This window comes from Aspergillus fischeri, genomic scaffold, assembly GCF_000149645.3.
Source record: "Aspergillus fischeri NRRL 181 1099437636249 genomic scaffold, whole genome shotgun sequence".
Taxonomy (NCBI): domain Eukaryota; kingdom Fungi; phylum Ascomycota; class Eurotiomycetes; order Eurotiales; family Aspergillaceae; genus Aspergillus; species Aspergillus fischeri.
In genome coordinates this window covers 3,307,111-3,333,504 of record NW_001509770.1, presented here as the reverse complement: position 1 = coordinate 3,333,504, position 26,394 = coordinate 3,307,111, and the positions used below count along the sequence as shown (strand labels likewise).

Below are 26,394 nucleotides of genomic sequence, written 5' to 3'. Positions count from 1 at the left end.
TTGTCTCTTTGATCTTACGCCTACTACTGTTATAGCTATTATTCTTACCCCTCCTTTTGTTCATCCGCCGCGTGTATCTCGGCCCCACGGCCACCTGTTGAACCAACCCCCGGTGCTGCTTCGTCCACCCTCTTTTATCTATTTTAGTCCTCGACCCTTCTCGTTCCAAGGCGTTCAACTCAAACGTCGCCGATCTGGCTACCTTGGCTGATCCCAACGAGTTGTTTTTGCCGGGGGAGAGGCAAAACAACCTCGCCATGTCGTCCTCGCCCGTTCCTCTCCTCAGACCACCAGTGCCTGGCAATCGCAGCAACGGACCTCGACCTCCAAAACTCACGCTGGGCATTCCTCCATCCCCGAACAGCAGACCCGTCGACGGGAATGGCGCCGGCCCCGCAGCCGCAGCAGCCCCCGAAGCTCCCCAGCCTCAGCGACCTTCTACTCGTCCCGCTCCTCCTCAGCTGCGACTCGCGACCCCCATGGGCAGCAGCTCGGATGTGCCCCAGGAAGTGCCTCGACTGGCGAATGGCAGACCAGCCCCTCCGCCTCTGGCGACCACGGGGTTGAACGAATCGAACGGACATTCGAGGTCCAGCAGTTTTACGTATCTGGATGGAAAAGCTAGCGGTCCGGCGTCCGCATCATCGTCGAATTACTCTGCACTCTCATTCGCCATGGGTCTCCGGCAACCGCACGGCAGCACTCCAGATCCCTCGTCTGCGATCAGCTCGGTATACTCCGACAGGGAGGGAGGTGTGCAGATGGAGCGCGATAACAGCGTCAACGGACTTCTTCCCGATTTGGATAAGTTGAGTCTGGAAAAGGGCAGGCCCCTGGACGTTGATGATTTGGATGATGAAGGTTGGCTGGCTGCAAGTGAGCAAAAGAAGATTATTGAGTTGGGTAGTCTGGGTGAGGGCGCTGGTGGTGCCGTTACACGGTGCAAGCTGAAGGACGGCAAGACCGTTTTTGCCCTGAAGGTATTTACCATATTCCTGAAACGTGAGATTTCGTCATGCCAATACAATTACTTCTCCAGATCATCACGACCGACCCAAACCCAGATGTGAAGAAGCAGATCGTTCGAGAACTCAACTTCAACAAAGACTGTGCGTCGGAGCACATCTGCCGCTACTACGGCGCTTTCATGGACAAGTCGACAGGAACAATCTCAATTGCGATGGAGTTTTGCGAAGGAGGAAGTTTGGACAGCATTTACAAGGAGGTCAAGAAACTGGGGGGCCGAACAGGAGAAAAAGTACTCGGCAAAATCGCTGAAGGTGTCTTGAATGGTTTGACATACCTACATAGCAGGAAGATTATCCATCGAGGTAAGCTCGCTTCTTTCAGGGATTCGTGCAACCGGCTGACTGATTCAGATATCAAACCCTCAAACATTCTCCTGTGTCGAAACGGCCAAGTGAAGCTCTGTGACTTTGGCGTCAGCGGCGAATTTGGGACCAAGGGAGACGCCAACACATTCATCGGCACATCGTACTATATGGCTCCCGAACGAATAACCGGCCAATCCTATACCATTACATCTGACGTTTGGTCCCTTGGTGTGACGCTGCTGGAGGTTGCCCAGCATCGTTTCCCGTTCCCTGCCGATGGCACCGAGATGCAGCCAAGAGCCGGATTGATAGATCTTCTTACATACATCGTTCGCCAACCCATTCCCAAGCTGAAAGATGAGCCCGAAAACCGTATCCGCTGGTCCGATAACTTCAAGTACTTTATTGAATGCTGGTATGTATTATTCTGCCATGAACGAATGGGCTAGAGTTAACCTGTCCTAGTCTCGAAAAGGAACCTCCACGAAGAGCTACACCATGGCGGATGCTGGAACATCCCTGGATGCTGGACATGAAAAATAAAAAGGTCAACATGGCCAACTTCGTCCGGCAGGTGTGGGGCTGGCAGGATTGATTCCCCCAGTCCTGGACACTCTGCAGATTTCAGCCTTCATTAGATCCGTTTCATTCCCTAATCACCATCCACCGACCGCAGCATTGACTTAATCTCATCTACAATAATGCCCTTGCATATATTACGGTCTCTCCTTCAACGCTTAACAAGTGGCTGGGCCTTCTTGATTGACCAGGATGTCAAAAGCATACGAAATCTTGCATTATGACAACATTCATTACCTATTCATTGCAACGTCATTCCTTTGGGTGAACAGTCGGAGTTGAATTATCTTCTTGGTTTCCACTTTCTCATTCCTATCTTCCGCAATGTTTCTTCAAGATTTGAGGAGAGAGTTCGAAAGACATCTGCCGGCGAGCAGCAGTGCTGACGCTTTTTCATGGATGCCGAACGGGATAGCCGGGACTCGATCTCTTTGTGAGTATTCAATGTCGGTTCAGCCTGATTCTTCTTGAGCAGCTGCATCTGTGTGTGTGCTTTTAGTATCTACCTTATGTTCTTGTTACATGCCTGTCTTCCAATGAGAATGTACATTGGCGCCATCAATTCAAGTCAATAGTGAAAAATCTCATTCGTCTTCTACCGATTGACAGTATATTAATCAGATCAATAGCTCATCGACAGTTCCCTTACCTTGTAGCTGATGTATCAACAATGCCTCAGGCAGTACTCAGATGGCGATCGCAATGCTGCAATGCTAGGAAATGTAACGGGAGTTTTGGGAATTTCAGTGGAATATCACCGGGAAACTAGTGGGTGTCAGATGCACCCTAGTAATATAGAAATAAACGTGACTTAGAGGTGTGTCACTGTTTAGCGTATATTCACAACTTTCAGTGGTTTGACATAGGTGCTCCGTTTCTCAGGAAGAGGACACTCTTAAGTACGAGGTGACATAAATCATTCATTATTCTCGCTGCGATAGGCAACACTATGTATATGACTAAGGTATTCTAGTACCGTGATAAAATGCATAGAGTGAAAAATGACAAGGGACAAAAGACAATCTCAAGTCTCAACGCTAACCGGGCCAGATGCGGATCAACGCCATGTCATCATGGGCAAACAAACGTCACAAGCTCAGCCGAGAGCTGCAAGCGAATGCAAAACGAAAGAAGACGGTTATTTACGATCGGTTGACAGGCTGCGCACCGAGAACCCAGCCGATCCCGCTTGCCAGCCCGCCCGTCACCATGTTACTGACCACGTCTCTCTTGCGGACTCGGCCCTCCTGCGACTGCGGGCTGGATGCCTCATGGCCTTCGCGCGCTCGTCGCGACGGTGTCATTTCGTCTGGTGAGGTGGCTGCCGAGGCAGCGCTGCGTAGGGGGAATGCATTCTTCTGCAGGGCGAGGGCGGCGCCCCGGGCGACCTCGAAGAGGCCCATGGGTGCGTCTTCGAGGTGGGAACGGTGCCGTTGGGCGCGGACGCGTCGGGCGTGTTGCTGCCGGGTGTCAAAGGCGTCCTGTTCGGTGTCTGTTGGGCCGAAGCCTCCGGGGAGCCTCGAGAGGCTGTCGCCCTTGGCGTCCCATATCTCTTCTTCTGCGCTTTCCTGGGCGCGGAGGACGTTCATCTCCTCGTCGCAGCGACGCCAGGCGCCGAGAATCTCTGGGAGAGGATCGGGATATGGGACGAGAGTGAGCGCCAAAGAAAGGAGCTCCATGCGCTGTGAAAGCTGGGTGATTTGGGCTTGCAGGGACGGCTCAGGGGTGGAAATGGGGGCGCGGTAGCGGCCCGCGTTGTAGACCGCGCGCCAGGAGACGTCGTCTTTGACGTTCGGATTCGTGAGGGGCGAAGCGGTAGGTAAAAGTGAAGGGGGTGTGAGACGAGTGAGGATGTAAGAGTATGCGGTGCCAAAGTCGTTTGATGAAAGGGCGGATGAAATGGCCAGAGACATGACGCGCCGCTCGGCTGTGACCACCGCATCTTCCCGCGACGTAGAAGGAGTGGCACCGAAATGCGATTCGTGGTCTTCGGAGGCACCGGTCGGCAGCCCGGCCTCGACCAGGTTGCGTCCAATGGAAAGTAGATCGTCGAGTTTTGTGTAGCTCTTTGGATTCTGGTCGAGCACCTTTTCGATCAAGGAGAGAGGATCGGGGTGGACTCGGATGCTGACCGGCTGAAAGGGGACGCCATGCTGCAAGGTTAGAGAGTAGAACGACAGAGCGTGAGTAGCTGCGATGAGCGCCTGGATTTGTTTTAAGGTTACGGAAGTCGGGAAATGTGGTTGGAATGCTTGTAGACTGGTACCGTAACAAAGCCTGTCAGTTGAGTATCTGGGAAGAAACCGCACGAAACTCACATCTCATAAGCCCTCTTCATCCCCCCCCGCGTCCTATTGCCGTTGCTCGCGTTGTCATAGGCCGCAAAGATAGCGTCTTGAACCGTTTGTTCGACCTGGTTCGGATCCAGAGGAGCCGGGTCAGACCTAGTGTAAATATCCACGGCCAGTTGATATTCTTGAGTCAATCAGCACCTGTCAGGTGAAAAATTGGCATCTTTTGCGACTTACCTTTGGCTTCCAACAAGGCTCTCAGCACCTCTGTTTCAACAGTATCCCGGGGGACCTTCCAAAACAGTCCGTGACAGGAAGGACGATCCACTGTCTGTTCAGACTGTTTCGCCTGCCAATCGCGAAGCCATAGCAGCTGTTCACGAACCTTCTTCCAATCACGACCAGGAGTGGCCTGCTTGGCAATCGAGCTAACCGTACTGCGAAGCTCTGCAAGTTGCATATCCTCGGTGCTGTGCAGGCACAGGTTTGCAGCTTGCCTGCAGGGTATTGAAACGCCCAATTCATGCAGCACCTGCAAAGAGAGAAGCAGTGCGCTCAAGAACGAGACCGACGAGGCAGACGGAAGCGTCAACGAATTCGAACTCAGCAGCAAGGCATTTTGTAACAAAGTGACTCTTGATGTGGACGAAATCTCGCCCGCATCGAAAGTCACCGAAGGGAGCGCGGAATCCTTGTGTACAACAAACAGAGAGTCCTGAAGATTGAGTAACTGAGCCACCCTTGATACAATCTGCATTGAGCCCTCCAGAGAGGAACTGCTCGTATCAGGGTTTGCGTACACAACGGCAAGGCCTGACTGGCCATACCGAGTCCGCATTTCGGTCAATTCGTCCTGTGTTGGTTGTTGATTCTCCTCTCCGTAGCCTCCAAGGTCCACGTCTCCAGGCCCATCCCAGTGAACAAAGGCGTTGACTGCAGTATCATGTTCCACCAAGCTATGCGACAGCAACCATTCATTTACCTGTTGCCATGCAGCATCTGTTGTCGTCTTCGGGCGGTGGCTGTCCTGAGAAAGGGATATCGCACTCTGATTTGCAGACTCACCGAGCCTGCGTCGTTTCGCACGATTGCTGCCATAGATCCACGCACCCACCAGTCCACGGAGGTTCCTCGCGATGTCCATACTGTCTTTTCTCGGACTCGTCATAGAGAGCAGAACGTTGACCGCGGTTGCATCGTCCATCGACTCTAATGTATTCAAGGAAAACGTCTCATCTTGGCTCGGGTAATACTCGTAGTTCAATCGGAGGAGCGGTAGAATGCTAGAAATCAACCATGTGCGCACTGTGGACGAGCGTTGGTAGAATGGCAGAAGAAGATCAAGGATAAGTGGCTGAAGACCGGTCTCGGAATCTATGCGATGCGACCGATGGATAAGAAATTGAGTTAAGAGGTCGGAAGGCTCGCTATCCTCGTCATCAGGGTGTCTCAGCGGCAGTAGACGAAGCTTCCGGACGCGTTTTCTCGCAACAGTCTCGGGAAGGTCTTGGACGGCAGAAATATCGACGTCACCTTCAGACGGCTCGATCGAGGAACCGGACACTAGTTCTTGAAGCACAGAGGTATACGCCTGCGGTTCTGTGCTCTCTGGAAGAAAGGTCAAGATAATGCGCAGAAGACGCTCCAAGGGTAAATAGCTGGGGAATTGGGCGTGGAGGAGTGGCAGATGAACGACATTGCCAGTGGCACAGAGCTGCGTTGCTAGAAGAATCGCATGAGCGCCAGATATCGTTGCAGAAATCGCCATCGCGAGCCAGACTCCATGAAATGTGGTCTCATGTCACAATCTTGTCGATGCTTCTCCGGCCTCCCAATCGAAAACGTAGACGTCAACGGGGACAACAGGCGGGGTGCTCGGACCACCTGGGCGGAAACAGGCGAATCGCCGCTTGACTAAGACAAAGTCGCATCCTCACCTCCGCCGCTCTAACCCGCAGTCCTCTGCACTCCAAGTCCTACTCTCACGCCCCCAGCGACACAATGGCCTCTGGTTTCGGTCTCAATGGCGGTATGTGGTACCCTTTCTGTGACTTTTGAGTTGCAGAATCGCCTCAATTGATGATTCTCGGCGGTCACGGTCGCTCGACTTCATCCATGCGGACTCCCCGGCTAATACTCCCGTGATTGTCCAGGCCCCTCGCGCTGCTACGGTTTTTGGCAGGAGGTTCTAGGATGCTACGTCGTCAATGCCGGAGAGGGTGAAGCCGGCAAGAAGAAGTGCATGCCCGCTCTGGAGGATTACTATGAATGCCTGCACCACCGGAAAGAGGTACGCCCTTTGCTGCGGGGACTTCTTCGGTTCGATTTGCGATGAACTGCTGTTCTGCGATATTTGGAACCCGAAATACTGGTGTGATGATCTGACTTTTGGCGTATAGGCTCTCCGAACGATGAAGATGCAGGCCGCCTACCGCAAGGCCGAGGCCGCACACCCCCGTGAGAATGCGCCCAAGGCAGAACAGATTCGCAGTTTGGGTCTGTTAGGGAAGGAAGAAGAAGCGTCTGCGTTGCTGGCCAAGTCATAAGAGGGGAATTGTACGCATATCGAGGGGTGCGGTTACACATTTGTTGTCTTTATACTACTACCAGTCATGCTGTCGCTTTCCCAATGGAGTTTCCAACTGTACAGGAACAAAGCGTCCGGTTTCCGTCTCTGCCACTTACGAACTTTGAGCCTAATGCATCTTCAGTGGGATGTCTACGCTTAAGAGCTTCACTATTGTTTCAGAAGTCGGGCTCGTCATCAAGGGTTCTTCGCGAAGGATGGAAGATCCATGAGGTAAATCCCGGTCTAATACTCGGCGAAATGGCTGGCTTATATGAATATCTCTGCCACTGTAGAGGCGAAAACGCATAAAGCAATTTATCACAGTGAATGCCGTTCATCTGCGTAGAGTACAGTATGCGAACGGAACGAAGTCAAGTTGATCTGCTTGGAGAGAATTGAATCAACAGCCACACCTGAATCAATTAGTTAATGAGAAAGCTGGTCTATCGGGCGGTGTCCCTGAAGTAGTGAGAGTCTAGTAGGCCATCAAGATACGTAGTACTGTTTACCTTGGGCCCTGAGAACTGTTCGTATCTGAGGTCAAACATCTTGAAACGTTGCATGGTACGGAATACCTGCCTTAGTACGGAGTACTGTCAAGCATGACACCTGACTTGTCAAACTGAGGTATTCTACAAGTGATCAACGCAATGCAAGTATGCACATGGGGCGATCTGGCATTTCTTGGCGTGTTGTCGGGAGATTAAACAAGCTATGAGGCGATATAGAATTACGGGTACACATTTCTGAAGTATATCTTGACGGAACGTGTTTCTGCAGAGAACTTTGCTTGAGAGACTGTAGATATGGGAGTCAATCTCTTATTTTCAATCGACGATATAACTCTGAAAGTATCTACAAGTGGAACCTCGATAACCTGACCATGTCACCAGAAAAACCTAGGTTGTCCATGATCCAAACAGATCATCATGACCCTTTGCGGTGTCTCATTTGCAGGAAATTTCGCGGCCGTCGATCCAGGCGAGGGACAGTCACGTGATACTAAGAAAACCTTTACGGGAGTGGAGGCAGTTAAGCCTGTCTGGGACTAGCGCGCATGGTCCAAACATGGGCAGGCGCGCCCAGCCAAAGATGCCCCCAATGATATAAACAGCCTGCGTGACCTCGAGAGGAGGAAAAAAGGTCGATGATCCAAGACGGACAGAAACAGAAACAGGTCAGGACAGGTTACCTAAGGAGCCACCCAACACATACCTCCCATCTATACCTACAAAACAGCCACACTTGCAGGCAGGCAAGCGGTACAACATCACTGTCCTGTAACCTCTGTTTTATTTCTCATTTCTGTTTCTTTTCTCCTATTCGCCTTCTCTTATTTTCATATCTATATCTGAGTATTATTATACTCTGTTCCTCAATTTCTCCATTCACTTCTCCGTCGATGGCTGTGGCGCGGGTGTAACGACCTCGTGTATTTTACCATACCTCCCTTGATCTCCGTTACCTGCCTACTTCCTCACTTTGGCGTCTAGGGAGGTATTCTCTTCGTCATCTTCTTTTCTTCTTGAATTGTTTTCTTATGGAACTTTTTTAGTACCCTGCGCGCATAATCTTTCATGATTACAGTTCCCTCTTCCTGATTTAATATCTTATCATATTGCGCTTACATCCGAGTTGACGACCCGCCATGACTTCCAGGTAAGTGAATCGTGTCCGTCATAATCCGGGCGTTTCCGTATCGTATACAAATGGACGCTAACCGTTTACGTTTAGACTTGATCGACTTGTCACGTGAGTTTGCTCTCCTGGAGCCTCTTCTTCGCCAACTGACCAATTACCTTTGCAGATTACTAGAGACTGGCAGTACGCCTCTCATCAGAAACACTGCCGCCCAGCAACTGGCAGATGTGCAGAAGCAGCATCCAGACGAGTTATTTAATCTTCTCGGACGTATTCTACCGTATCTTCGATCCAAATCATGGGACACCAGAACCGCTGCAGCCAAGGCAATCGGTCTCATTGTCGCCAATGCAGACACCTTTGACCCTAACCAGGATGACGGCCAAGAGATCAAGAAGGCCGAGGATGACGATCTCGATGTTGACATCAAATCGGAAGAGGAGCTGTTGTCCTTGACGGACGACTCGCTCCTCCAACTGGAGCGTCTCGACCTCTCTTCTATCCTGAAATATGGAAAGAGACTACTCGGCAGCGCAGGCAAGGAATATGAGTATTCGCTGGCCGCTATGGATCCTGCTTCCCGACTGCAGCATCAAAAGAAGACCTTGACCTCCCGCTTGGGTCTCGCCGGGGAGTACATCGAAGAGGACCTAATCAATGACAACGACCTGGTTTCGAAACCGGTTGTGAAGGAAGAGCCATCTTTCGTTGCCTCCCGCGAGCACAGCATTCAGGGCACTTCCCAGCCTCTGGCATCGCCGATCGAATTCGCCAATGGAGAGGAGTCGGGCTTGAGCAAACGGCAGCTCAATCAATTAAAACGAAAGAACAAGCAAAGTGCCAGAATGGGGGCGAATAAAGTGCGTGTAGTTGATTTGTCCTCGCGGAGAGCGTCGGAGAACGTGACAACGCCTTCGGTCGCCACACCTTATCCCATCAAATCAGAGAATGGAGAAGAGCGCAACGGCGATTCCAAGCCAGATTATTTCTCGTTAGACCGATCCGCCGGCGATGATGATTCGAAGATAGTCTCGGAATTCAAAGGAGCTGCGGTTCCAGAGAATCCATTACTCCAGCCAGAGCCCACAGAAGAAGGTCCCAATCCGAACTGGCCTTTCGAGCTCATGTGTGACATCCTCATGATGGATCTTTTCGATCCCAACTGGGAGATCCGCCATGGTGCTGCGATGGCTTTGCGTGAAGTCATTCGCGTCCAGGGTGCCGGTGCCGGCCGTGTGCAGGGGAAGAGCAGGGCTGAGAATGATATATTAAATCGCAAGTGGTTGGACGACCTTGCGTGCCGTCTCCTGTGTGTGCTCATGCTCGATCGCTTTGGTGACTACATCTCAGATAACGTCGTAGCTCCCATCCGAGAGACCGTCGGTCAAACGCTAGGTGCACTCCTCTCTCAACTCCCATCACGGTCGGTCATTTCTGTCTACAAGTGTCTCTATAGAATCATTATGCAGACCGATCTCGGCCTGGAACGACCTATCTGGGAAGTTTGTCACGGTGGCATGATCGGTCTCAGGTATCTAGTAGCGGTTCGAAAGGATCTGCTCATTAAGGATTCCAAGCTCATGGATGGCGTGCTCGAGGCGGTCATGAAGGGCTTAGGGGATTATGATGACGATGTCCGTGCCGTGAGCGCGGCAACGCTTGTTCCCATTGCCGAAGAATTTGTCAAATCTCGTCAAAGTACTTTGGGCACCCTGATGACCATCGTTTGGGATTGCCTTTCGAATTTGCAGGATGATCTCAGTGCCAGTACAGGTTCAGTCATGGACCTCTTGGCGAAACTGTGTACATTCCAAGAGGTTCTCGACGCGATGAAGGCCAATGCAGCGATCAATCCGGAATCGTCTTTTGGTAAACTTGTTCCTCGCCTCTACCCGTTTCTACGACATACCATCACTAGTGTCCGCTCGGCGGTTCTTCGAGCCCTTATGACATTCTTGCAACTCGAGGGCGAAGGCACCGACGAGTGGGTCGACGGAAAGACAGTGCGTTTGATCTTTCAGAATCTGCTAGTGGAGCGAAACGAGGGCGTTTTGAAGCAGTCTCTTCAGGTCTGGTCAGAGCTCCTAAAATCTCTGGAGACTCGCGGTTCCTTCAAGTCAGAAAGCGATCTCCTGAGTCACATCAGACCCCTTATCACCCTAAGTATGGGTCCTTTCGGTGTTCCGCGATACCCGGTTCCTATGGACGCTTCTTTGTTTATCAAACCCTCGGGTCTGCCTTTTCCGTCAAGCGCTGCGGCTCCTGCCAGGTCATCTCCGGCTAGTAACACGCCTGAAGGAACTAAAGGTCGTCGGCGCAAGTCCGAGAAGAAAGAGGCGCCACCACCTTCTGCCCACAATGTCGACGGGCACATGCTCCAAGGCGACATTGACCTTGTGGGAGCGGATACCATGCTGAGGTCGAAGATATATGCCGCAAGAGCTCTCGGCCAGTTGCTATTTTTCTGGGACCAGAACCAACTCCCGAGTCTATGGCAATCTATCTTGGAAGGACTCAACCATTCGGCCTCGACGTCGCAACTCGCTTCGGCCATGATAGTGGAGGAGTATGCCAAGCTCTCTGGACCTAGTGGCAGGTATGCCTCTACTTTGTGTGAGCAACTGCGTCCAATCATCGAAGGCGAGCGTCCTCCGTGGTATAGCGACATTGCTTGCTATCTTCATGTCGCTCGAGCACAGTGTCACTCCCTTTTGAACACCTTCCGTGACCACGCGCATGTTCCCGGCTCAAGATTGCCTGTCCTCGCCGTCATTGTTCAAGGGGATGCCGAGGCTGGACCCAATGCGTTCTCGCTGTCTGACGCCGAAAAGGTTATTGGCCCAGACTTTGAGCGGCTCAAGAAGAGTCTTACTCCGGCTCAGCGCATTACCGCTCTCCAGGTCCTCAACGATACTCGCGCAACGGCTGAGAGCGCTATCAACGAGGCCAGAAATGTCAGAGAGCAAAGAGACTTGCGTGTTCGGGCTGCCGCCGCAGGCGCTCTGGTTGCTTTAAGCGACATTCCGAAGAAACCAAGCCATATTATCAAGGGAATGATGGATAGCATAAAGAAAGAGGAGAACGCGGAACTGCAACAGCGCTCTGCCACTGCTATTGCCAGCCTCGTCGAGTACTACACCACTTCCACGAAGCGGGGCCCCGTCGACAAAGTTATCGGTAATCTTGTCAAGTACTGCTGCGTGGATACTTCTGAGACCCCCGAGTTTCACCACAACGCGACTCTCGAGAAGTCTATCCTCTCGCTCCGTAAGGAAGAAGACCGGCGCGATCATCCAGATGCTGCCAAGTTCGAGAGAGAGGCTAAGGAGGCTCGAATCATGCGCCGTGGCGCCAAAGAAGCTCTCGAGCAGTTGGCCGTCAAGTTTGGTTCTGAGCTTATGGCCAAGGTGCCTAACCTCGCTTCTTTGATAGAACGACCATTGAAAGAAGCTCTTGCCGGCGACGAACTTCCGGCGAACATTCGTGATCCCGAAAACGAACTTGGCCAGGAAGTTGTGGATGGATTGTCCACGTTGCGTGCCATCCTTCCCAAATTTCACTCGGGACTTTACCCCTGGGTGGTCGATCTCATGCCGCTTGTAGTTAAGGCGCTTCAATGCAAGCTTTCTGTCATTCGATATGCAGCTGCCAAGTGTTTCGCCACTATCTGCAGCGTCATTACCGTCGAAGGCATGACCATGCTGGTTGAGAAGGTCCTACCTATGATCAACGATGCTCTGGATGTCCACCACCGTCAAGGGGCCGTCGAGTGTATATATCACCTGATTCATGTGATGGAGGACGGCATTCTGCCTTATGTCATCTTTCTCGTCGTTCCTGTGCTCGGTCGGATGAGTGATTCGGACAACGAGGTCAGGCTGTTGGCCACGACGTCTTTCGCAACCTTGGTGAAACTGGTCCCGTTGGAAGCTGGAATTCCTGACCCACCTGGTCTGTCAGAAGAACTGCTCAAGGGACGTGACCGGGAAAGGCAGTTCATGGCGCAGATGTTGGATTTCCGAAAAGTCGAAGAATTCAAGATTCCCGTGGCTATCAAAGCGGAGCTTCGACCTTATCAGCAAGAAGGCGTTAACTGGCTTGCCTTTCTCAACCGCTACAACCTTCATGGCATTCTCTGCGACGACATGGGTCTGGGTAAAACTCTGCAGACCATTTGCATTGTCGCCAGTGACCACCACTTGCGGGCGGAAGAGTTTGCTCGGACTCAGAAGCCCGAGGTGCGGAAACTTCCTTCGCTGATCGTCTGTCCGCCGTCTCTCTCCGGACATTGGCAGCAAGAATTGAAACAATATGCTCCATTTCTCAACTGCGTTGCTTACGTCGGACCACCTGCAGAGCGGTCAAGACTGCAGAGCGCTCTTCCCAACGCTGACATCGTTGTGACATCCTATGATATCTGCCGCAACGACAACGAGGTCCTCAATCCGATCAACTGGAACTACTGTGTTCTGGATGAGGGTCACCTTATCAAGAACCCCAAAGCCAAGGTCACGATCGCAGTCAAGCGTTTGCTTAGCAACCACCGTCTGATCCTTTCGGGAACTCCTATCCAGAACAATGTGTTGGAGCTGTGGTCTCTCTTTGACTTCCTTATGCCAGGTTTCCTTGGCACGGAGAAGGTCTTTTTGGATAGATTCGCCAAGCCTATCGCGGCCAGTCGCTTCAGCAAGTCGTCTTCCAAGGAACAGGAAGCGGGAGCTTTGGCAATTGAAGCCCTGCACAAGCAGGTTCTTCCCTTCTTGCTACGTCGCCTCAAGGAGGAAGTCTTGAATGACCTTCCACCGAAGATCATCCAAAACTACTACTGCGACCCCAGCGAGCTCCAGAGGAAACTGTTCGAGGATTTCACCAAGAAAGAGCAAAAGGCTCTCCAGGACAAGGTGGGAAGCACCGAAAAGTCCGACAAGGAGCACATCTTCCAAGCCTTGCAGTACATGCGTCGTCTCTGCAACTCCCCCGCGCTTGTCGTCAAGGAAGGTCACAAGCAGTACAACGAGGTTCAGCAATACCTTGCTGCCAAGCATTCCAACATTCGAGACGTTGCCCATGCGCCTAAGCTCAGCGCATTGCGCGACCTGCTCATCGACTGCGGTATTGGTGTTGACTCGCCAAGCGAGGGCGATCTGAGCGGCGCCAGCTATGTCAGTCCCCACCGAGCCCTAATCTTCTGTCAGATGAAGGAGATGCTGGATATCGTGCAAAGCGAAGTGTTAAAGAAGCTGCTTCCGTCCGTTCAATTCCTCCGTCTCGACGGCAGCGTGGAAGCTACCAAGCGTCAGGACATTGTCAACCGGTTTAACACGGATCCCAGCTACGATGTGCTGCTTCTGACGACCAGCGTCGGTGGTCTCGGTCTGAACCTGACCGGCGCCGACACGGTCATCTTCGTGGAGCACGACTGGAACCCACAGAAGGACATCCAAGCCATGGACCGCGCCCATCGTATCGGCCAAAAGAAGGTCGTCAACGTCTACCGGTTGATCACTCGCGGCACCTTGGAGGAGAAGATCCTGAAGTAAGTCCAAGTCCCCATCCGACTGCCTCAGAGAAACTCGTAACTAACCATCTCTTCTAGCCTGCAACGATTCAAGATCGACGTCGCCTCCACAGTGGTCAACCAGCAAAATGCCGGCCTCGGCACAATGGACACAGACCAACTCCTTGACCTCTTCAACCTAGGCGAGACGGCCGAAACAGCCGAGAAGCCCAGCGACGCGGCTGGCAACGAAGTCGACATGGTCGACATCGACGGCAATGTCAAGGAGAAGGGTAAGAAGGGCTGGCTCGACGACCTTGGCGAACTCTGGGACGACCGGCAGTACCAAGAGGAGTACAATCTCGACTCTTTCCTGGCTACTATGAAAGGCTGATTTTATCTGTGGTCTTTCGGTTTGCGGCTGTTGGCTTGGCTCCTTCCACTTTATTTCTTTCTACTGGCGTTGGGCTGGCTTGCTTTGGAAGGGTCTAGATACCTTAAGACGAGACGAGACACGAGAACACGGAGGATAGACACGACGACACATGGGACTGAAGTGAACTCTTCTCTCTTTTTCCTTTCCTGTTTGTTTCACTATGATGATTTGTCCCTTTTTCTTCCTTTTATCTAGAGCCTTCTAATTCCCTGTACTCTTACTCAAAACTGTTCTGTACATATACAAACAACATCTTCATGGGTTTTACGATCGCATTATGGTTCATCTTTTCCTACATTGACAGAGCAAAGAAGTCAACGGTATCGGTCCGTAGACCTTGAACTCAGGAATTCCATTCTCGTACCCGTACAGACAAAAAAGGAAGAAGAAACAGTCTGAGCCTGAGCTGGTGGCTATCATACTTTCAATCAGAATCAATCAGCCACATCCAGAAAATTCGTAGAAAAGGAAAAACAGACACCGTCATACGCCGGTTCATAGTCCCAGTCAAATGCAATCCAAGCGCCTCATATGAAACGAAGAGGGACAAAAAAGCAGACCACTGAATGAGAAACATAGATACACTAGACCGCAATGCGACTGTACGATCGTAACCACTGTAGAGGTTTCAAAGGGGTGAATGGTAAATGAGCATGGCTATCTATGCATGATTAGAACATTCGTTAAACAGGATACATGCAGTCATCCCTCAGCGACGGTGCTTGGGCTGAGCGAGCATGTTCAGGCGACTGATGCTGAGAACGCCTCGGCTTTTCGCTCTGGCGCTGGCGGGTGTACCTGTACTGCTGGAGATCGAGGAAGTGCGGACAGGGGTGTGAGTACGGGCCTTGGTAGGGCTGAGGGCGGGAGGGGCCTTTGCAGGAGATGGAGCGCTGAATTTGAGTCTCTTAGCACTGCGAGGATCTGAAGTGGACTCCGCAGGAGGCACATTCTCGGTGTCCGCTTCGTCCTCAGTCGCGCGGTGTCTCTTCTTGTTACCAATGCCATGGGGCACACCAGCAATGTCCGGTAAGGTGGTAGGCTTCTTATTGCCCATTCCGTGCGGCATACCAGCAACGTCGGGAAGAGCGATCGACTGAGTGTTGACATTCGATGGGCGGACATGACGGATGGTTGGAGTGCCATCCTGACTGGATCTGATACCAGCGGCAGAGGTCTTCTCCGGTGTCAGGACGGGCAAGGTGGGATACACAATGTCCGACGTGGTCTTGGAAACAGACACTGTGGTCTTAGATGGAGAAGGAGAGGGCTGGTCCAGCTCGCTGTCGACTTTGGCGACTGGAGACTTGGTGGTGGGAGTAAACTCGACCCGCTTCTTGGGCGAAGGCGTCGGAGCGGGCTCTTCAGACACTGAAGGCTCACGAGATGCCCCCAGAAGGAAGTTGGAGGTGAAGTCCGGAGCGGCCACATGAGTGCCTGCAGCGATCTTCGTAGGGTCGTGGGAGAATAAGGGCTGATGACGGCGAAGTATGGATTTGAGACCACCCAGTGTGGGCAAGTTGCTCTTGATACGTGGGTTGAAATCGGTCTGGGGAGTGCGTGGGATGCCAGCAGGCTTCGAGACCGGAGAACGTGCCAGCGAAGGGATCATGCTGGTCCGAGGTGGTTTGAGGCTGACGGATGAGGTGCGTGCAGCAAAGGCTCGCGTGGGGGTCATCAAGGAACTGCGAACAGCAGACCTAGGACGCGGAAGAGTCGTCTTGGGGGTCTTGTCTGCCTCAGTGGTCGGACGCCGAGTCGAAACGTCGTCGGTCTTGTCATGCTTGACACGTTTCGCACTTGGCGCGGCTGGGGCAGGAGAAGGCTTCGCCGTCGACTTGGGAGGCGACTGGCGCCTGGAGTCAGCTTCGTCAAAGCCCGCTTTCGAGTTGGTCCGCTTGAGTGCCGTCCCAACTGGCTGGAAGCGGCCTGGCGCAGCACGGAACGCGGAGGGATGGTTGGCGATGGAGTCCATCTTCTTGAACTCCGCCATATGAGCGCTGCTAAAGCGGCCGGCCTTGCCCTTGGGCTGTGCAATGCGGCGGTCTTTACCATTTAGTCCCTCGGCACCACGATCCGCAGCATCTTGCTTATCTTTTTCCAGAACCATTTGGGCCTTGATCTTGGCGACATCCTCACGCACACTCTCCATGAGTTTCTTTGCCTCATCGCTGAGCTGAGACTCTTGGCAGGCAAATTTGAACTCGAAACCGGGAGTGCCGTACTGGCTCAAGGGGGAGGCCTTGGCTTTGCTGGGAGTATCGATGGCCACGGTTTCCCTCACCACGTTTCCATTGGCATCTTTCTTGACAGGGTTGAAACCCAGGATCAGACCCGAGTCCGCTTGCTTCGTGGTACTCTGGTGAACCTTGCTCGGATGCATCTCGTCATGGGATGGACGGGTTATGGCGCTAGTTGGGGTCTTTGCTCCGATCGATTTCTTCGCACTAGAGGGGAGGGTTGTTTTGACACTGGATGGCTTGGTTGGAGTCTGGATGGATTTGGTGGGCGTTTTAGTGGTTGTATGAGTTTCGACATCGCCGCCTTCGTCGCGTTCCATCACAGCGGGAAGCTTCTTTCTCTTCTTGCTCCCGTCTTTGTTTGTGGTGTTTTGGCCGAGACTTTCGTTGGTGTTGTCATTGAGTGTCTCAGATTGAGACTGCGGTTCCTACAGTGAGAAGCGAGGGTTGTCAGTACTATTGGACGTAAGGGCATCTAGCTTCAGAGACCGTTGGTAGACAGTTTCGACAGCTTCAGCGCGTCACAATTGCCAAGAGGGGTTCCCACCTCTGCTGACGTCTTTTGGCCTCTGAGGCGGGCGGAACGGCGAACCGCCATGATTGTGGATATAAAGAAGGGAGATCCAACAACAGGAATCCGCGATGGATACAATGCTTAAAAAGAATGACGGATGGAACCAAAAGGTAAGAAAGGAGTATACGTAGGATACGTATCCGAGGAAAGGGATGGATAGCTGAGGGCGCAAGGGAGACGAAGCTATTCTGGAAGCAAGAGTGTAAACAAAACAACAAAACGCAGGCGGTGAGCTTTTTTTGACGTCAGTTGCTACGTCTCCCACAACACCACACTATCATATCATCACCATTGCCACCATCTATCATAGCATGACATGACATGATGCAAGAATCAGTCGATCATAATCTGTACTTGTAGATATTGTTCTCGGCTGACTATCTTCTGACTACAAATCATTTTGAACTTTGGATCACTAACCACAGTACTAACAGACAGTCTAGTTGCCTTTGGTAGATACACACTATAAGCCAAATGGATAGGTCTCGTCCTGTCCCAAAGGAGTCTTTGGTTGCACCTTCTCCAGTGGCTTGACGGCTTCAGTAACGTCGAACCAGATATACGCGTCAAATTGGTTGTGGAGATACGCCTGCGAGTAGTGCGAGACACGCTCCGTGTCCGGACGATAGATGACCCCAATGAACCGCTCCAGTCGAGTATTTTCAGCGGCCATCGCCGTACGCAAAGCAGGATCGAGGTGTTCCTTGCGCAGATCAATCACAAAGCTGGGGATCCCCGTATCGTGGGCGATGATCTCCCAGCTGTCGTCTCGAGACGGCCGCACCTTCATCACCTGCATATCGTCGTCCCATTCGTGGGCGGCGGCCACGGTGCCAGTATGCGTGCCACATCCGAGGATTGCGACATTCTCACGGCCAAAATTCTCTCGGATCAACTGGCCGATATTGACCTCGTTGCGGCGCGTGCCCATGCTGGTATAGCGCGCATCGCCGCAGTGCGAGTTGTGCGCCCAGACGATGGCCTTGGCGTCAGCGGGCTTGTGCCGGAACAGCCGCCGCAGAGTATCAAACATGTGCGTGTCGCGCAGGGTCCACGAGGAGGCGGAACTGTAGTACATGGCCTTGTAGTACCGTTCCGCGTCGCGGACGACAAACGCATTCTGCTCGCCGCTGTGGAACTCCTCCCCGTCACGCACATCGTGCTGCGCGTATTGCAGCCGCTTGTCCAGCAGGTCGCGCAGCATCTGCAGCACCCCGCTCTCGCAGTCCTCCATCCCGCGGAGCGAGGCCAGCCCGTAGGCGGACGGTTCGTCCACCCAGGGCTGGAGGCAGCCGTACCGGCGGCGAGCCTCCTTGCCGGCGGGTGGATCCACGCGGTCCAGGTAATCGATGACGGCACGGATCGACGCGCCCATGCTGTAGAGGTCCAAGCCGTAGATCCCGGCCTTCTTCTCGTCGGGCAGTTTGGAGTTGCGGTCGCGCATCCACTCGACGAGATCCTGCATCTCGCGGTTGCGCCACATCCAGGTGGGAAAGCGTTTGAAGGGCTCCAGGTCGCGGGCCTTGCCGCCAATGCCCGCCTTGGGGCCGGGACGCTGGCGGACGTAGCGATCGATGGCCTCGGCGTCAGGCCAGTCCGCCTCGAGGGCCACCATCGTGTAGCCATGCTGCTCGATGAGCCGCTTGGTTATCTCCGCGCGCGCGGCGTAGAATTCCGACGTGCCATGGCTGCCGTCGCCCAGTAGGACGACCTTGTAATTTCCAAAGTTATCAAAATGCGAGCCGAAGCTGGGGTCCGAAATGGGCGGCAGCGGCTGGGCTGCCTCGGTGAAAAGTTGCTGGAGTTGCGCCATCATGGGCCGAGAGTTAAAGAATCGTTGAACAAACTGCATTAATCAGGTCATCGTCGATGGCTAAGGAGTCGGATATGCGCCTCGACTACTAAATACTCAAATACTTAATACTAGTGGTGGCCAGCGGCGAATGAAATCACCTCCTCGTCAGCTCTCTCTCATCATGACTTCACCGCAGCATATGGTACCAAGGACCTCAAACAACGCATTATTATACCGTGTACCCCTGTAGATAATAATCCAAATCCCTCGCAATAAGCAATGAATAATCTCCGCAGAGTCTTGCCCAGATTTAGATCCCTATCATTAGCTAGAGCACTAACAATAACAACAAAAGCCCAAAATCGCACCCTCACAATGGCCACCCCCTTAAGCAGCCCCTCCCCGCGCCTCGACCGCTTCCAACAAGCCGTCGAATCCCTCTACGGCAGCTTCTCCTCCATCCCAGACCCCTCCGCCTGGACCCCGCCCCCCAATTCCGGCGGTCACCGCGGCCGCTACCTCTGGACCGACGCCTTCGGCGTTCTCACCCTGATAACCATGCACCGCGAATACGAGAAGTCGCTGGCGAAGGCGGCCCAAGCGCCCGACGATCGGTACCTTGTCCTCGCGCGGCGCGTCGTGGAGACCGTGCATGAAGTCCTGGGCTCCACACGCGACGGCAAGGCGCGGCTGCCCGGCGCAACGGCGGAGAACCCGCTCGGCGGCGGGCTGCGCATCGGGAAGATGGACGAGCGCGGCCCGGACGCGGACGGCCAGTACCACCATTACCTGACGGTGTGGATGTTTGCGCTGAACCGGCTGTCGCTGGCGACGGGGGACCCGGCGTACAACGAGCAGGCGGTGGCGCTGGCCAAGGCGATCCACCCGCGGTTCTTTGTGAATCGCGAGTCGGCGCGCCCGCGGATGGTCTGGAAGATGGCGATGGATTTGTCGGCGCCGCTGGTGGCTTCCGAGGGGAATCTGGATCCCATCGATGGGTATGTGGTGTTTCGGCTGCTGCAGGGGGCGGCGAAGCAGGCGGGTGGAGGGGCGGTGCTGGCCGAGGAGATTGCGGACTATAAGCGCGTGATGGAGCGGAAGGGGCAGCATTTTGTGTCGAGTGATCCGCTGGACCTGGGGATGACGCTGTGGACGGCGCATTGGTTCTCGGAGAAGGAGGACTGGGCGGCGAGGTTGGCGGGGCGGTGCTTTGAGCAGATTTGTATTTTCGTGTCTTTGCTGTTTGGAGGATGAAGCTGATGGACACAGATGATCTGTTTGAGATCAACCGCTACCTCGAACGCAATATCAAGTACCGGCTGGCGTTTCGCGAGTTCGGGACGTGTATGGGCATCCAGTGCCAGGCGGAACAGACCACTGAGAAAGATCGCTCGGTCGACCTCAAGGTGTATGCCGATGCCATCATCGCGGCCTGGGATCCGTACATGGAGCTGTCTCTCGCAACCGACGTAACGCCAGACGATCTGCGGCCCATCACCCGGATCATGTATGCCGCGGCGTTGATTCCTGGAGGTGAGTAACAACAGCCGGAAAAGAACATGGGGAAACTGACAGCAGGTGCAGCCTTTCGCAGCGGGTATCTGGGTCCTGAGCCGGAGTGTCCAGAAAAATAGGTAAGGCAAAAAAAGTGATATACACGGTTGCATTCAGAGTATACATGCCGATGCACAGAACGAAATGAAAAGAAGTCCCTACTCGTACACAAAGTCTAGCATGCATTCGTATCGTCATTCCTATACTCCGGGAATTCCAACGATATCCCTCCACGACGGCACGCTCAACGGCAAGACGTATACAACGTAGACCGTCCCAAGAGCAATCAACAGCCCAGACCACTACGCCATTAGCAATGCATGACCTCTCTTCCCGGATAACAAAACATACCTTTTCCAACCACGTGTGGAACCAGATCGAAGTCATGAACAGCATCCACCATCCCAAACCCACAACAGCCCCAACCAACCGTAAAGACCAAGTCCGTATCCAACCCCCCTGCTCCTCCTCACTCTGAACTTGAACCTTCTCACCCTCACTCTGACCATCAACCTCTCCATCCACCTTCTTATCAGCCTCCGCCCCCACAGAAACAGCCCTCATCGCCCCCACAGCCTCAAAAACCAGCATCGACGTCGCAAGCACAAGCATAAACACATGCCCACTCACATCATGGCCCCCCGTCCACGACCCCCCAGCCGCCTTACAAGCTGCCGCCGTAAACATCTTTTCCAGACCCGCAGAAACAGATCCCGCCTGCGCAACAGCCACCGCCGGATTCCCCGACGTCTCCGCCACAACGCGCTCGCATTTCCCGCCCGTAATCACAAAACTGCGGTCAATAATTGGGGGCCCGAAGAACCATTGTGTCATTAGGTACCACACTAGCGTAGCCAGGCTGTATCGGAGGGCGGCCTGGGCGAGTCGGCGCGGTTGGTGAGCGGAAGGGGCAGTGTAGGCGGGTTGGGAGACGAGCAGGGACAGAAAGGCGAGTGTGGTCCAGATCCAGCCGACCTTGACAAAGTAGACATTGAAGATGTTGTCCTTGCGGGCGAAGTAGTTGACCGGGTTTGGAGGGGGAAGGTTCACGTTGGCGGCGATGGAGGGGGCCAGAGAAGCGGGACGCGCGTAACGGCTTTGTCGGGAGCCTCGGGCTGTGGGAGAAAGGATGGAAAAGAGCGATCCCACAAGTAAGGTCACTGGATAGATAAGAAGAGCTGTCGTTGGAGGCCGCATTGTGGTGGTAGATGCAGTTGAAGGGGGTGGTCGCTCTCGTGAAGCCATCTTGCCGGTCTATGCGTCCTGCAGTCGAAAATCTTTCGTTCTATTTTTTTTTCCGTGCAAGACGAAACTGGAACTTGAAGACAGAAAGTGTAATATTATACAATCGACAACGAAGACAGAACTAGTCCAACATCATGTATCCTCTATATGCAGTGGTGGATGAAGAAAGATTCAATCAAGGATGACGTCGATGTGTGTTCGGCGAAGTTCTTGGCTTGTCAAGAAGGCTTAGTTAACTTAACGTAATCCACAACCGAGCGAGCCACCTCAGAACCCCTGAAACCTTGCATCCATTGGATCATCATCAAACCTAATTTTCCATCCAATATGACATCAAAACAACCTGATTCAACTGTTAAATTAGAAGATCGCATATCTCTTGCAGTCAAAGCATACCAAAATGGCTAGTTTAAAAGCATACGAGCAGCAGCAGCAGCATATGATGTTCCTCGATCTACTCTTACACATCGAATTAGCGGCCGCAAAGCACGGGTTGATATACCAGCCAACTGCCAGAAGCTTAGCAGTCTAGAAGAGGGTTCTTTAAAGAAATGGATTCTGGATATGGATGAGCGCGGCCTACCACCAACTCAGGATACTGTACGCAAAATGGCGGATATCTTACTATCTCATCGGAATCCAGGCCTATCTACTGGAAAGAACTGGGTCAGCAACTTTATCAAACGGCATGATGATCTTATATCAAAATATACCTGCAAATATGATTACCAGCGTGCGAAATGTGAGGACCTAGAAGTCATCAACCAATGGTTTAATCTTGTTAAGAATACCATAGTAAAATATGGTATTCTTGAACAAGATATCTACAACTTTGATGAGACTGGCTTTCAAATAGGTGTAGCCTATATAGCAAAGGTCATTACTGCATCCCGTCATTGAATAAGCCGCGTACGAGCTATACAGCCAGGGAATCGCGAATGGGTCACTGTCATTGAATGCATCAATGCCTCTGGATGGCCTCTCCCCCCTATGATCATCTTCTCTGGCAAGGTCCACCAATCTCAATGGTATTAAGATATCAACCCTGACTGGCTAATCGGCCTGAGTGATAATGGGTGGACGAATAATGACCTTGGAGTTTTATGGTTGGAAAAGGTCTTTGAAAAGCATACTATGGCTTGTACGATTGGGAAATATCGGCTTTTGATTCTTGATGGCCATGCTAGCCATGAATCAGCAGAGTTTGATCTTTTCTGCAAGAATCATCAAATCATCCCTCTTTATATGCCTTCTCATTCATCTGATAAACTGCAACCTCTTGATGTTGGCTGCTTTGCACCCCTTTTGCACCCCTAAAGGAGGCATATGGGATAGAGGTGAGGAGAAGCATTCAAAATGGCATTCATCACATTGACAAGGAAAACTTTCTTGATCTTTATAGAGAATCAAGAAAGGCCTTATCATCAAAGAATATCCGCAGTGGATTTGCAGCTTCTGGTTTAGTTCCTTTGGACCCCCAAAGGGTACTAGATAAGCTTACTATCAAGAATATCACGCCCCCTAGTACTGCTTATGGACCTGCAGATATTGAATGGACTGCAAAGACACCTTATACTACTACTGAGGTGCAAAGGCAGATGGAGCTTATTAAGCAGCTTATTCAGCGCAACTCCCAAAGTCCTCTAACTGAGGCTATCCGTCAGCTTGCAAAGGCAGCTGAATCTACTATGCACAAGGTCCTTCTCCTATATCAGGAGATAAAAGGGCTGCGCGCAGCAAATGAGAAGCAGAAGTGAAAGCGCGCAACCCCTAGATCTTTTATTGCTACTGGAGGTGTTCTGATAGGTGCTAAAGGCCAGCAACTTGCCCAAGAAGCTATACAGGTGATGGAACCAGTTCCTAAGAAGCGTGCGCCACCACGATGTAGCAATTGCCATCAAATTGGTCATATTAGAACAAGCTGTCCTAGTAGACCTAGATAATTCAAATGTTCAAAGACTTTTTGCTTTGGTTTGATTCCGTAGTACTAAGATATCTTATAGTTGACTGCGGGCAGAATCATGTTCGGGTGGCTCGCTCGGTTGTGGATTACGTTAGTTGTGCCAGCTTACCGTCCCCGATCACCTGACGCCCGCTATCACCTGGCGCCTGATTTTCGGGTCAACTACGAGTGCAGAAATGAAGCTATACAGCCACAACTAGAACATAAAATGATTAGTATTTTTAATGGAACCAAATAACAAGTCCAGAGAGGTTGTTTAGCTAATTTTTGGTGTTTCAGAATCGCTGCGGAAGCCGTATTTGCCTTCCTCGACTATTTACAGTAACAGGTGCCTCTTCCACTTCTTCCTCACTTTTCCTATAGGTATTATTCTTTTTCTTTTCCGTAGTAGACTCGGTACACTTTTTCTTACCTTTATTAGCCTGTTTGACATTATTTTGAAGCTGTAGAGAAGCTTGTTTTGCAGCTTTCTCCTCCTCTTTCTGGCGTCTCTTTTCCTCCGCTTCCTGCATTCGTAGACTCTTATTATAAGCCCTTATTCTCTTTTGTTCTTTAATCAAGCGTATTTTCTCTTCTTTCTCCTGCTGCTGATGTATCTTATCTTCCTCTTTGGCGGCCTTAGCAATGCGTGCAGCTTCCTCCTTCTCTGCTTGAAGATCCTGCGCTTGTTGAACCTTCTTAAGGCTGTAAAAGATGGCATTACCATCTTCTGGTGCTTGAAGCTGAAGCTGTAAAGGCTTCCCACGCTGTCGCTTCTTCTGCTCATTTCGTAGAGCATTTTCCAAGCCTGTACATCGTAGTTTGAGAAGAATGTTCTCTGTAGAAAGATGCATCATTGTGTCATTCAATTTCCGGACCTTCTGATCATAAACATCAGAAACAGCTTGCTTTAGAAGCTTTTCAATGCGACGCCAGTCTTCTGCCTTTAAAATAGACTGTGATGACTCACTAGAAGAGGGTCTTTCGCTCTCTTTTCTGGTGAAGCGTGCCAAAACAACCTTTGGGTTCCAAGGATGTAGACCAACTGATTTCCATGCACTGTTGATATTTTCAATTGAAAAAGCCTTATTCCAGCTTGGCCAAAATAATCTGAAGAAATCCCGCTTTGTGATATGGCTTATTCCTTGACATTCATGCATAAATCTCTCCAATTCGTCACTGTAGGCCCGAGAAAGGGGACCAAAAAGACTGACGTCAAGAGGTTGTAAACTGTGTGTTGAATGAGGTGGATAAATAGCCAAAAGGATTCTATTTGCATCGCAGAAGTTAATAAACTTCATGCTGACATGGGAGCCATGGCCATCAAGAATTAAGAGCCGCCAATGTCTCCGAGCTTTCTCCTTTGTTTCACGATCAAAAATTGAGGTAAGCCACGCATATCCCAGGCTGTCATTTGTCCATCCAGTAGCTGATGACTAGAAAAAGCAGTAGTAATCATTATGATCAAAATCCTGCAGCCATGTATCTCGAATATCTCCAGAGACTGCCTGGTAAATCAGACCAGGTGAAAGAGATATCCCATCTGCACAAATACAGGCTATGGTAGTAATCCACTCCCTATTCCCATCTTGAAGTCGTTGTTGGCTTCCTCCCTTCTCATACCAGTGTTGTGAGAAGATTCTTTTGCCTTTTGATAGTACTCTAATAAGAAAACCTTTCTTATCCATATTGTACATATCTCTTGGTTCAATGCCATATTCCTCAATCTTTCTCGCCATAAGCTCAAAGTATAAAGCGTACTTGTAGGCAGAATCAGCCCTTTTGCATGAAGAATCAATCCCAGTAGTATAGTGAGAAACAAGCTTATCTTGATGTCTCTCTAGGAAGCGGTTTGGCCAACATTTTCCAGGCATAATTCCAGTAATTTCCTTTGCAAAATTTCGCAACATTGAATGAGATGGTGGCAGGCCACGCTCAGTGAGGTCATTAATCCATTTAATAAGCGTCTTCGACTGTTGGTTGTTGAGAATTCGTTGATTTTCGTACTGATCCTGACGAGACCCTTGTACACCGCGGTGGCGCCTTGACAATGTTGAAGGGCTAACCCCATGCTTTCTCGCAATTTTTGCATAATTTATTCTTTCTCCTAGTTCCAGGGATTTTATTTCTGCAAGAGCTGCCTCAATTGATTCCATATTGATGGTGTTGTGGTCGTTTAAAATCTATCTAAAAAGTCGGTGTATAGATGAAAATCAGGCGTCAGGTGATATCGGGCGTCAGGTGATTGGGTACGGTATGTCATTCATGGGTCTAAAGAAGAATCAACACAACCATCCTACAACCACCATACTGAACCATATCAGGTGGCATGTCTATATCCGAAGACGCAGGGACTGGGAAATGGCTGCGAGGAAGTCCTTTCCTATCCTTCTTAAGGTTATTGGGAGAGCAACCAGAGGTGAAAAGAGCAAGGTCGAACTTCCTAAGCTAGGCAGTCCCTACTGAAATGACAAGTACACAAATCGGGAGAAGACCGAGGTATTTTCAAGGAAAGAGACATGCAAAGATCCAAGAAAAGAGTATGGCTGCAGGAAGAGACTGAAGCAGATGGATAGTTAGCAGATTAAGAGCATAGTTTCTGAGAGTGAAATGGACTCACCGTGCAATCAATCCATAGTGACAACCCTACATGATAGATACTACTAGACAGAAGCATGGTATTCTGGTCACCTCCAG

General features: G+C 51.6%; 9 protein-coding genes across 9 annotated transcripts, besides 3 other annotated features; 4 read left to right on the top strand and 5 right to left on the bottom strand.

Annotated features, from left to right (window-relative positions):
* Positions 1-257: 257 nt before the first annotated feature.
* On the top strand, positions 258-1,929 carry NFIA_018920 (dual-specificity mitogen-activated protein kinase kinase; the record flags this gene model as incomplete). Its single annotated transcript, XM_001265087.1, has 4 exons — positions 258-980; positions 1,040-1,331; positions 1,380-1,749; positions 1,800-1,929. 4 exons carry the CDS (start codon positions 258-260, stop codon positions 1,927-1,929), a joined length of 1,515 nt encoding a protein of 504 aa, XP_001265088.1.
* Positions 1,930-3,055: 1,126 nt separating this feature from the next.
* On the bottom strand, positions 3,056-5,972 carry NFIA_018910 (secretory pathway Sec39 family protein; the record flags this gene model as incomplete). Its single annotated transcript, XM_001265086.1, has 3 exons — positions 3,056-4,172; positions 4,232-4,388; positions 4,442-5,972. The coding sequence occupies 3 exons, from the start codon at positions 5,970-5,972 to the stop codon at positions 3,056-3,058; spliced, it is 2,805 nt and encodes a 934-aa protein (XP_001265087.1).
* Positions 5,973-6,205: 233 nt separating this feature from the next.
* On the top strand, positions 6,206-6,750 carry NFIA_018900 (uncharacterized protein; the record flags this gene model as incomplete). The annotated part of the gene is made up of 3 exons (XM_001265085.1): positions 6,206-6,233; positions 6,358-6,494; positions 6,604-6,750. The coding sequence occupies 3 exons, from the start codon at positions 6,206-6,208 to the stop codon at positions 6,748-6,750; spliced, it is 312 nt and encodes a 103-aa protein (XP_001265086.1).
* Positions 6,751-8,482: 1,732 nt separating this feature from the next.
* Positions 8,483-14,305, top strand: NFIA_018890 (DNA-binding ATPase; the record flags this gene model as incomplete). The annotated part of the gene is made up of 2 exons (XM_001265084.1): positions 8,483-13,950; positions 14,011-14,305. 2 exons carry the CDS (start codon positions 8,483-8,485, stop codon positions 14,303-14,305), a joined length of 5,763 nt encoding a protein of 1,920 aa, XP_001265085.1.
* Positions 14,306-15,056: 751 nt separating this feature from the next.
* Positions 15,057-17,185, bottom strand: NFIA_018880 (uncharacterized protein; the record flags this gene model as incomplete). The annotated part of the gene is made up of 2 exons (XM_001265083.1): positions 15,057-17,015; positions 17,135-17,185. 2 exons carry the CDS (start codon positions 17,183-17,185, stop codon positions 15,057-15,059), a joined length of 2,010 nt encoding a protein of 669 aa, XP_001265084.1.
* A 439-nt stretch (positions 17,186-17,624) lies between these two features.
* Positions 17,625-18,974, bottom strand: NFIA_018870 (putative erythromycin esterase; the record flags this gene model as incomplete). Its single annotated transcript, XM_001265082.1, has 1 exon — positions 17,625-18,974. The coding sequence occupies one exon, from the start codon at positions 18,972-18,974 to the stop codon at positions 17,625-17,627; it is 1,350 nt and encodes a 449-aa protein (XP_001265083.1).
* A 357-nt stretch (positions 18,975-19,331) lies between these two features.
* On the top strand, positions 19,332-20,497 carry NFIA_018860 (uncharacterized protein; the record flags this gene model as incomplete). Its single annotated transcript, XM_001265081.1, has 2 exons — positions 19,332-20,178; positions 20,226-20,497. 2 exons carry the CDS (start codon positions 19,332-19,334, stop codon positions 20,495-20,497), a joined length of 1,119 nt encoding a protein of 372 aa, XP_001265082.1.
* A 213-nt stretch (positions 20,498-20,710) lies between these two features.
* Positions 20,711-21,755, bottom strand: NFIA_018850 (putative inositol phospholipid biosynthesis protein Scs3; the record flags this gene model as incomplete). Its single annotated transcript, XM_001265080.1, has 2 exons — positions 20,711-20,812; positions 20,862-21,755. 2 exons carry the CDS (start codon positions 21,753-21,755, stop codon positions 20,711-20,713), a joined length of 996 nt encoding a protein of 331 aa, XP_001265081.1.
* A 363-nt stretch (positions 21,756-22,118) lies between these two features.
* Positions 22,119-23,087: a mobile genetic element.
* Positions 23,060-23,614: a mobile genetic element.
* Positions 23,615-24,034: 420 nt separating this feature from the next.
* NFIA_018840 (uncharacterized protein) lies at positions 24,035-24,554 on the bottom strand (the record flags this gene model as incomplete). Its single annotated transcript, XM_001265079.1, has 2 exons — positions 24,035-24,075; positions 24,131-24,554. 2 exons carry the CDS (start codon positions 24,552-24,554, stop codon positions 24,035-24,037), a joined length of 465 nt encoding a protein of 154 aa, XP_001265080.1.
* Positions 24,291-25,850: a mobile genetic element.
* Positions 25,851-26,394: the final 544 nt, after the last annotated feature.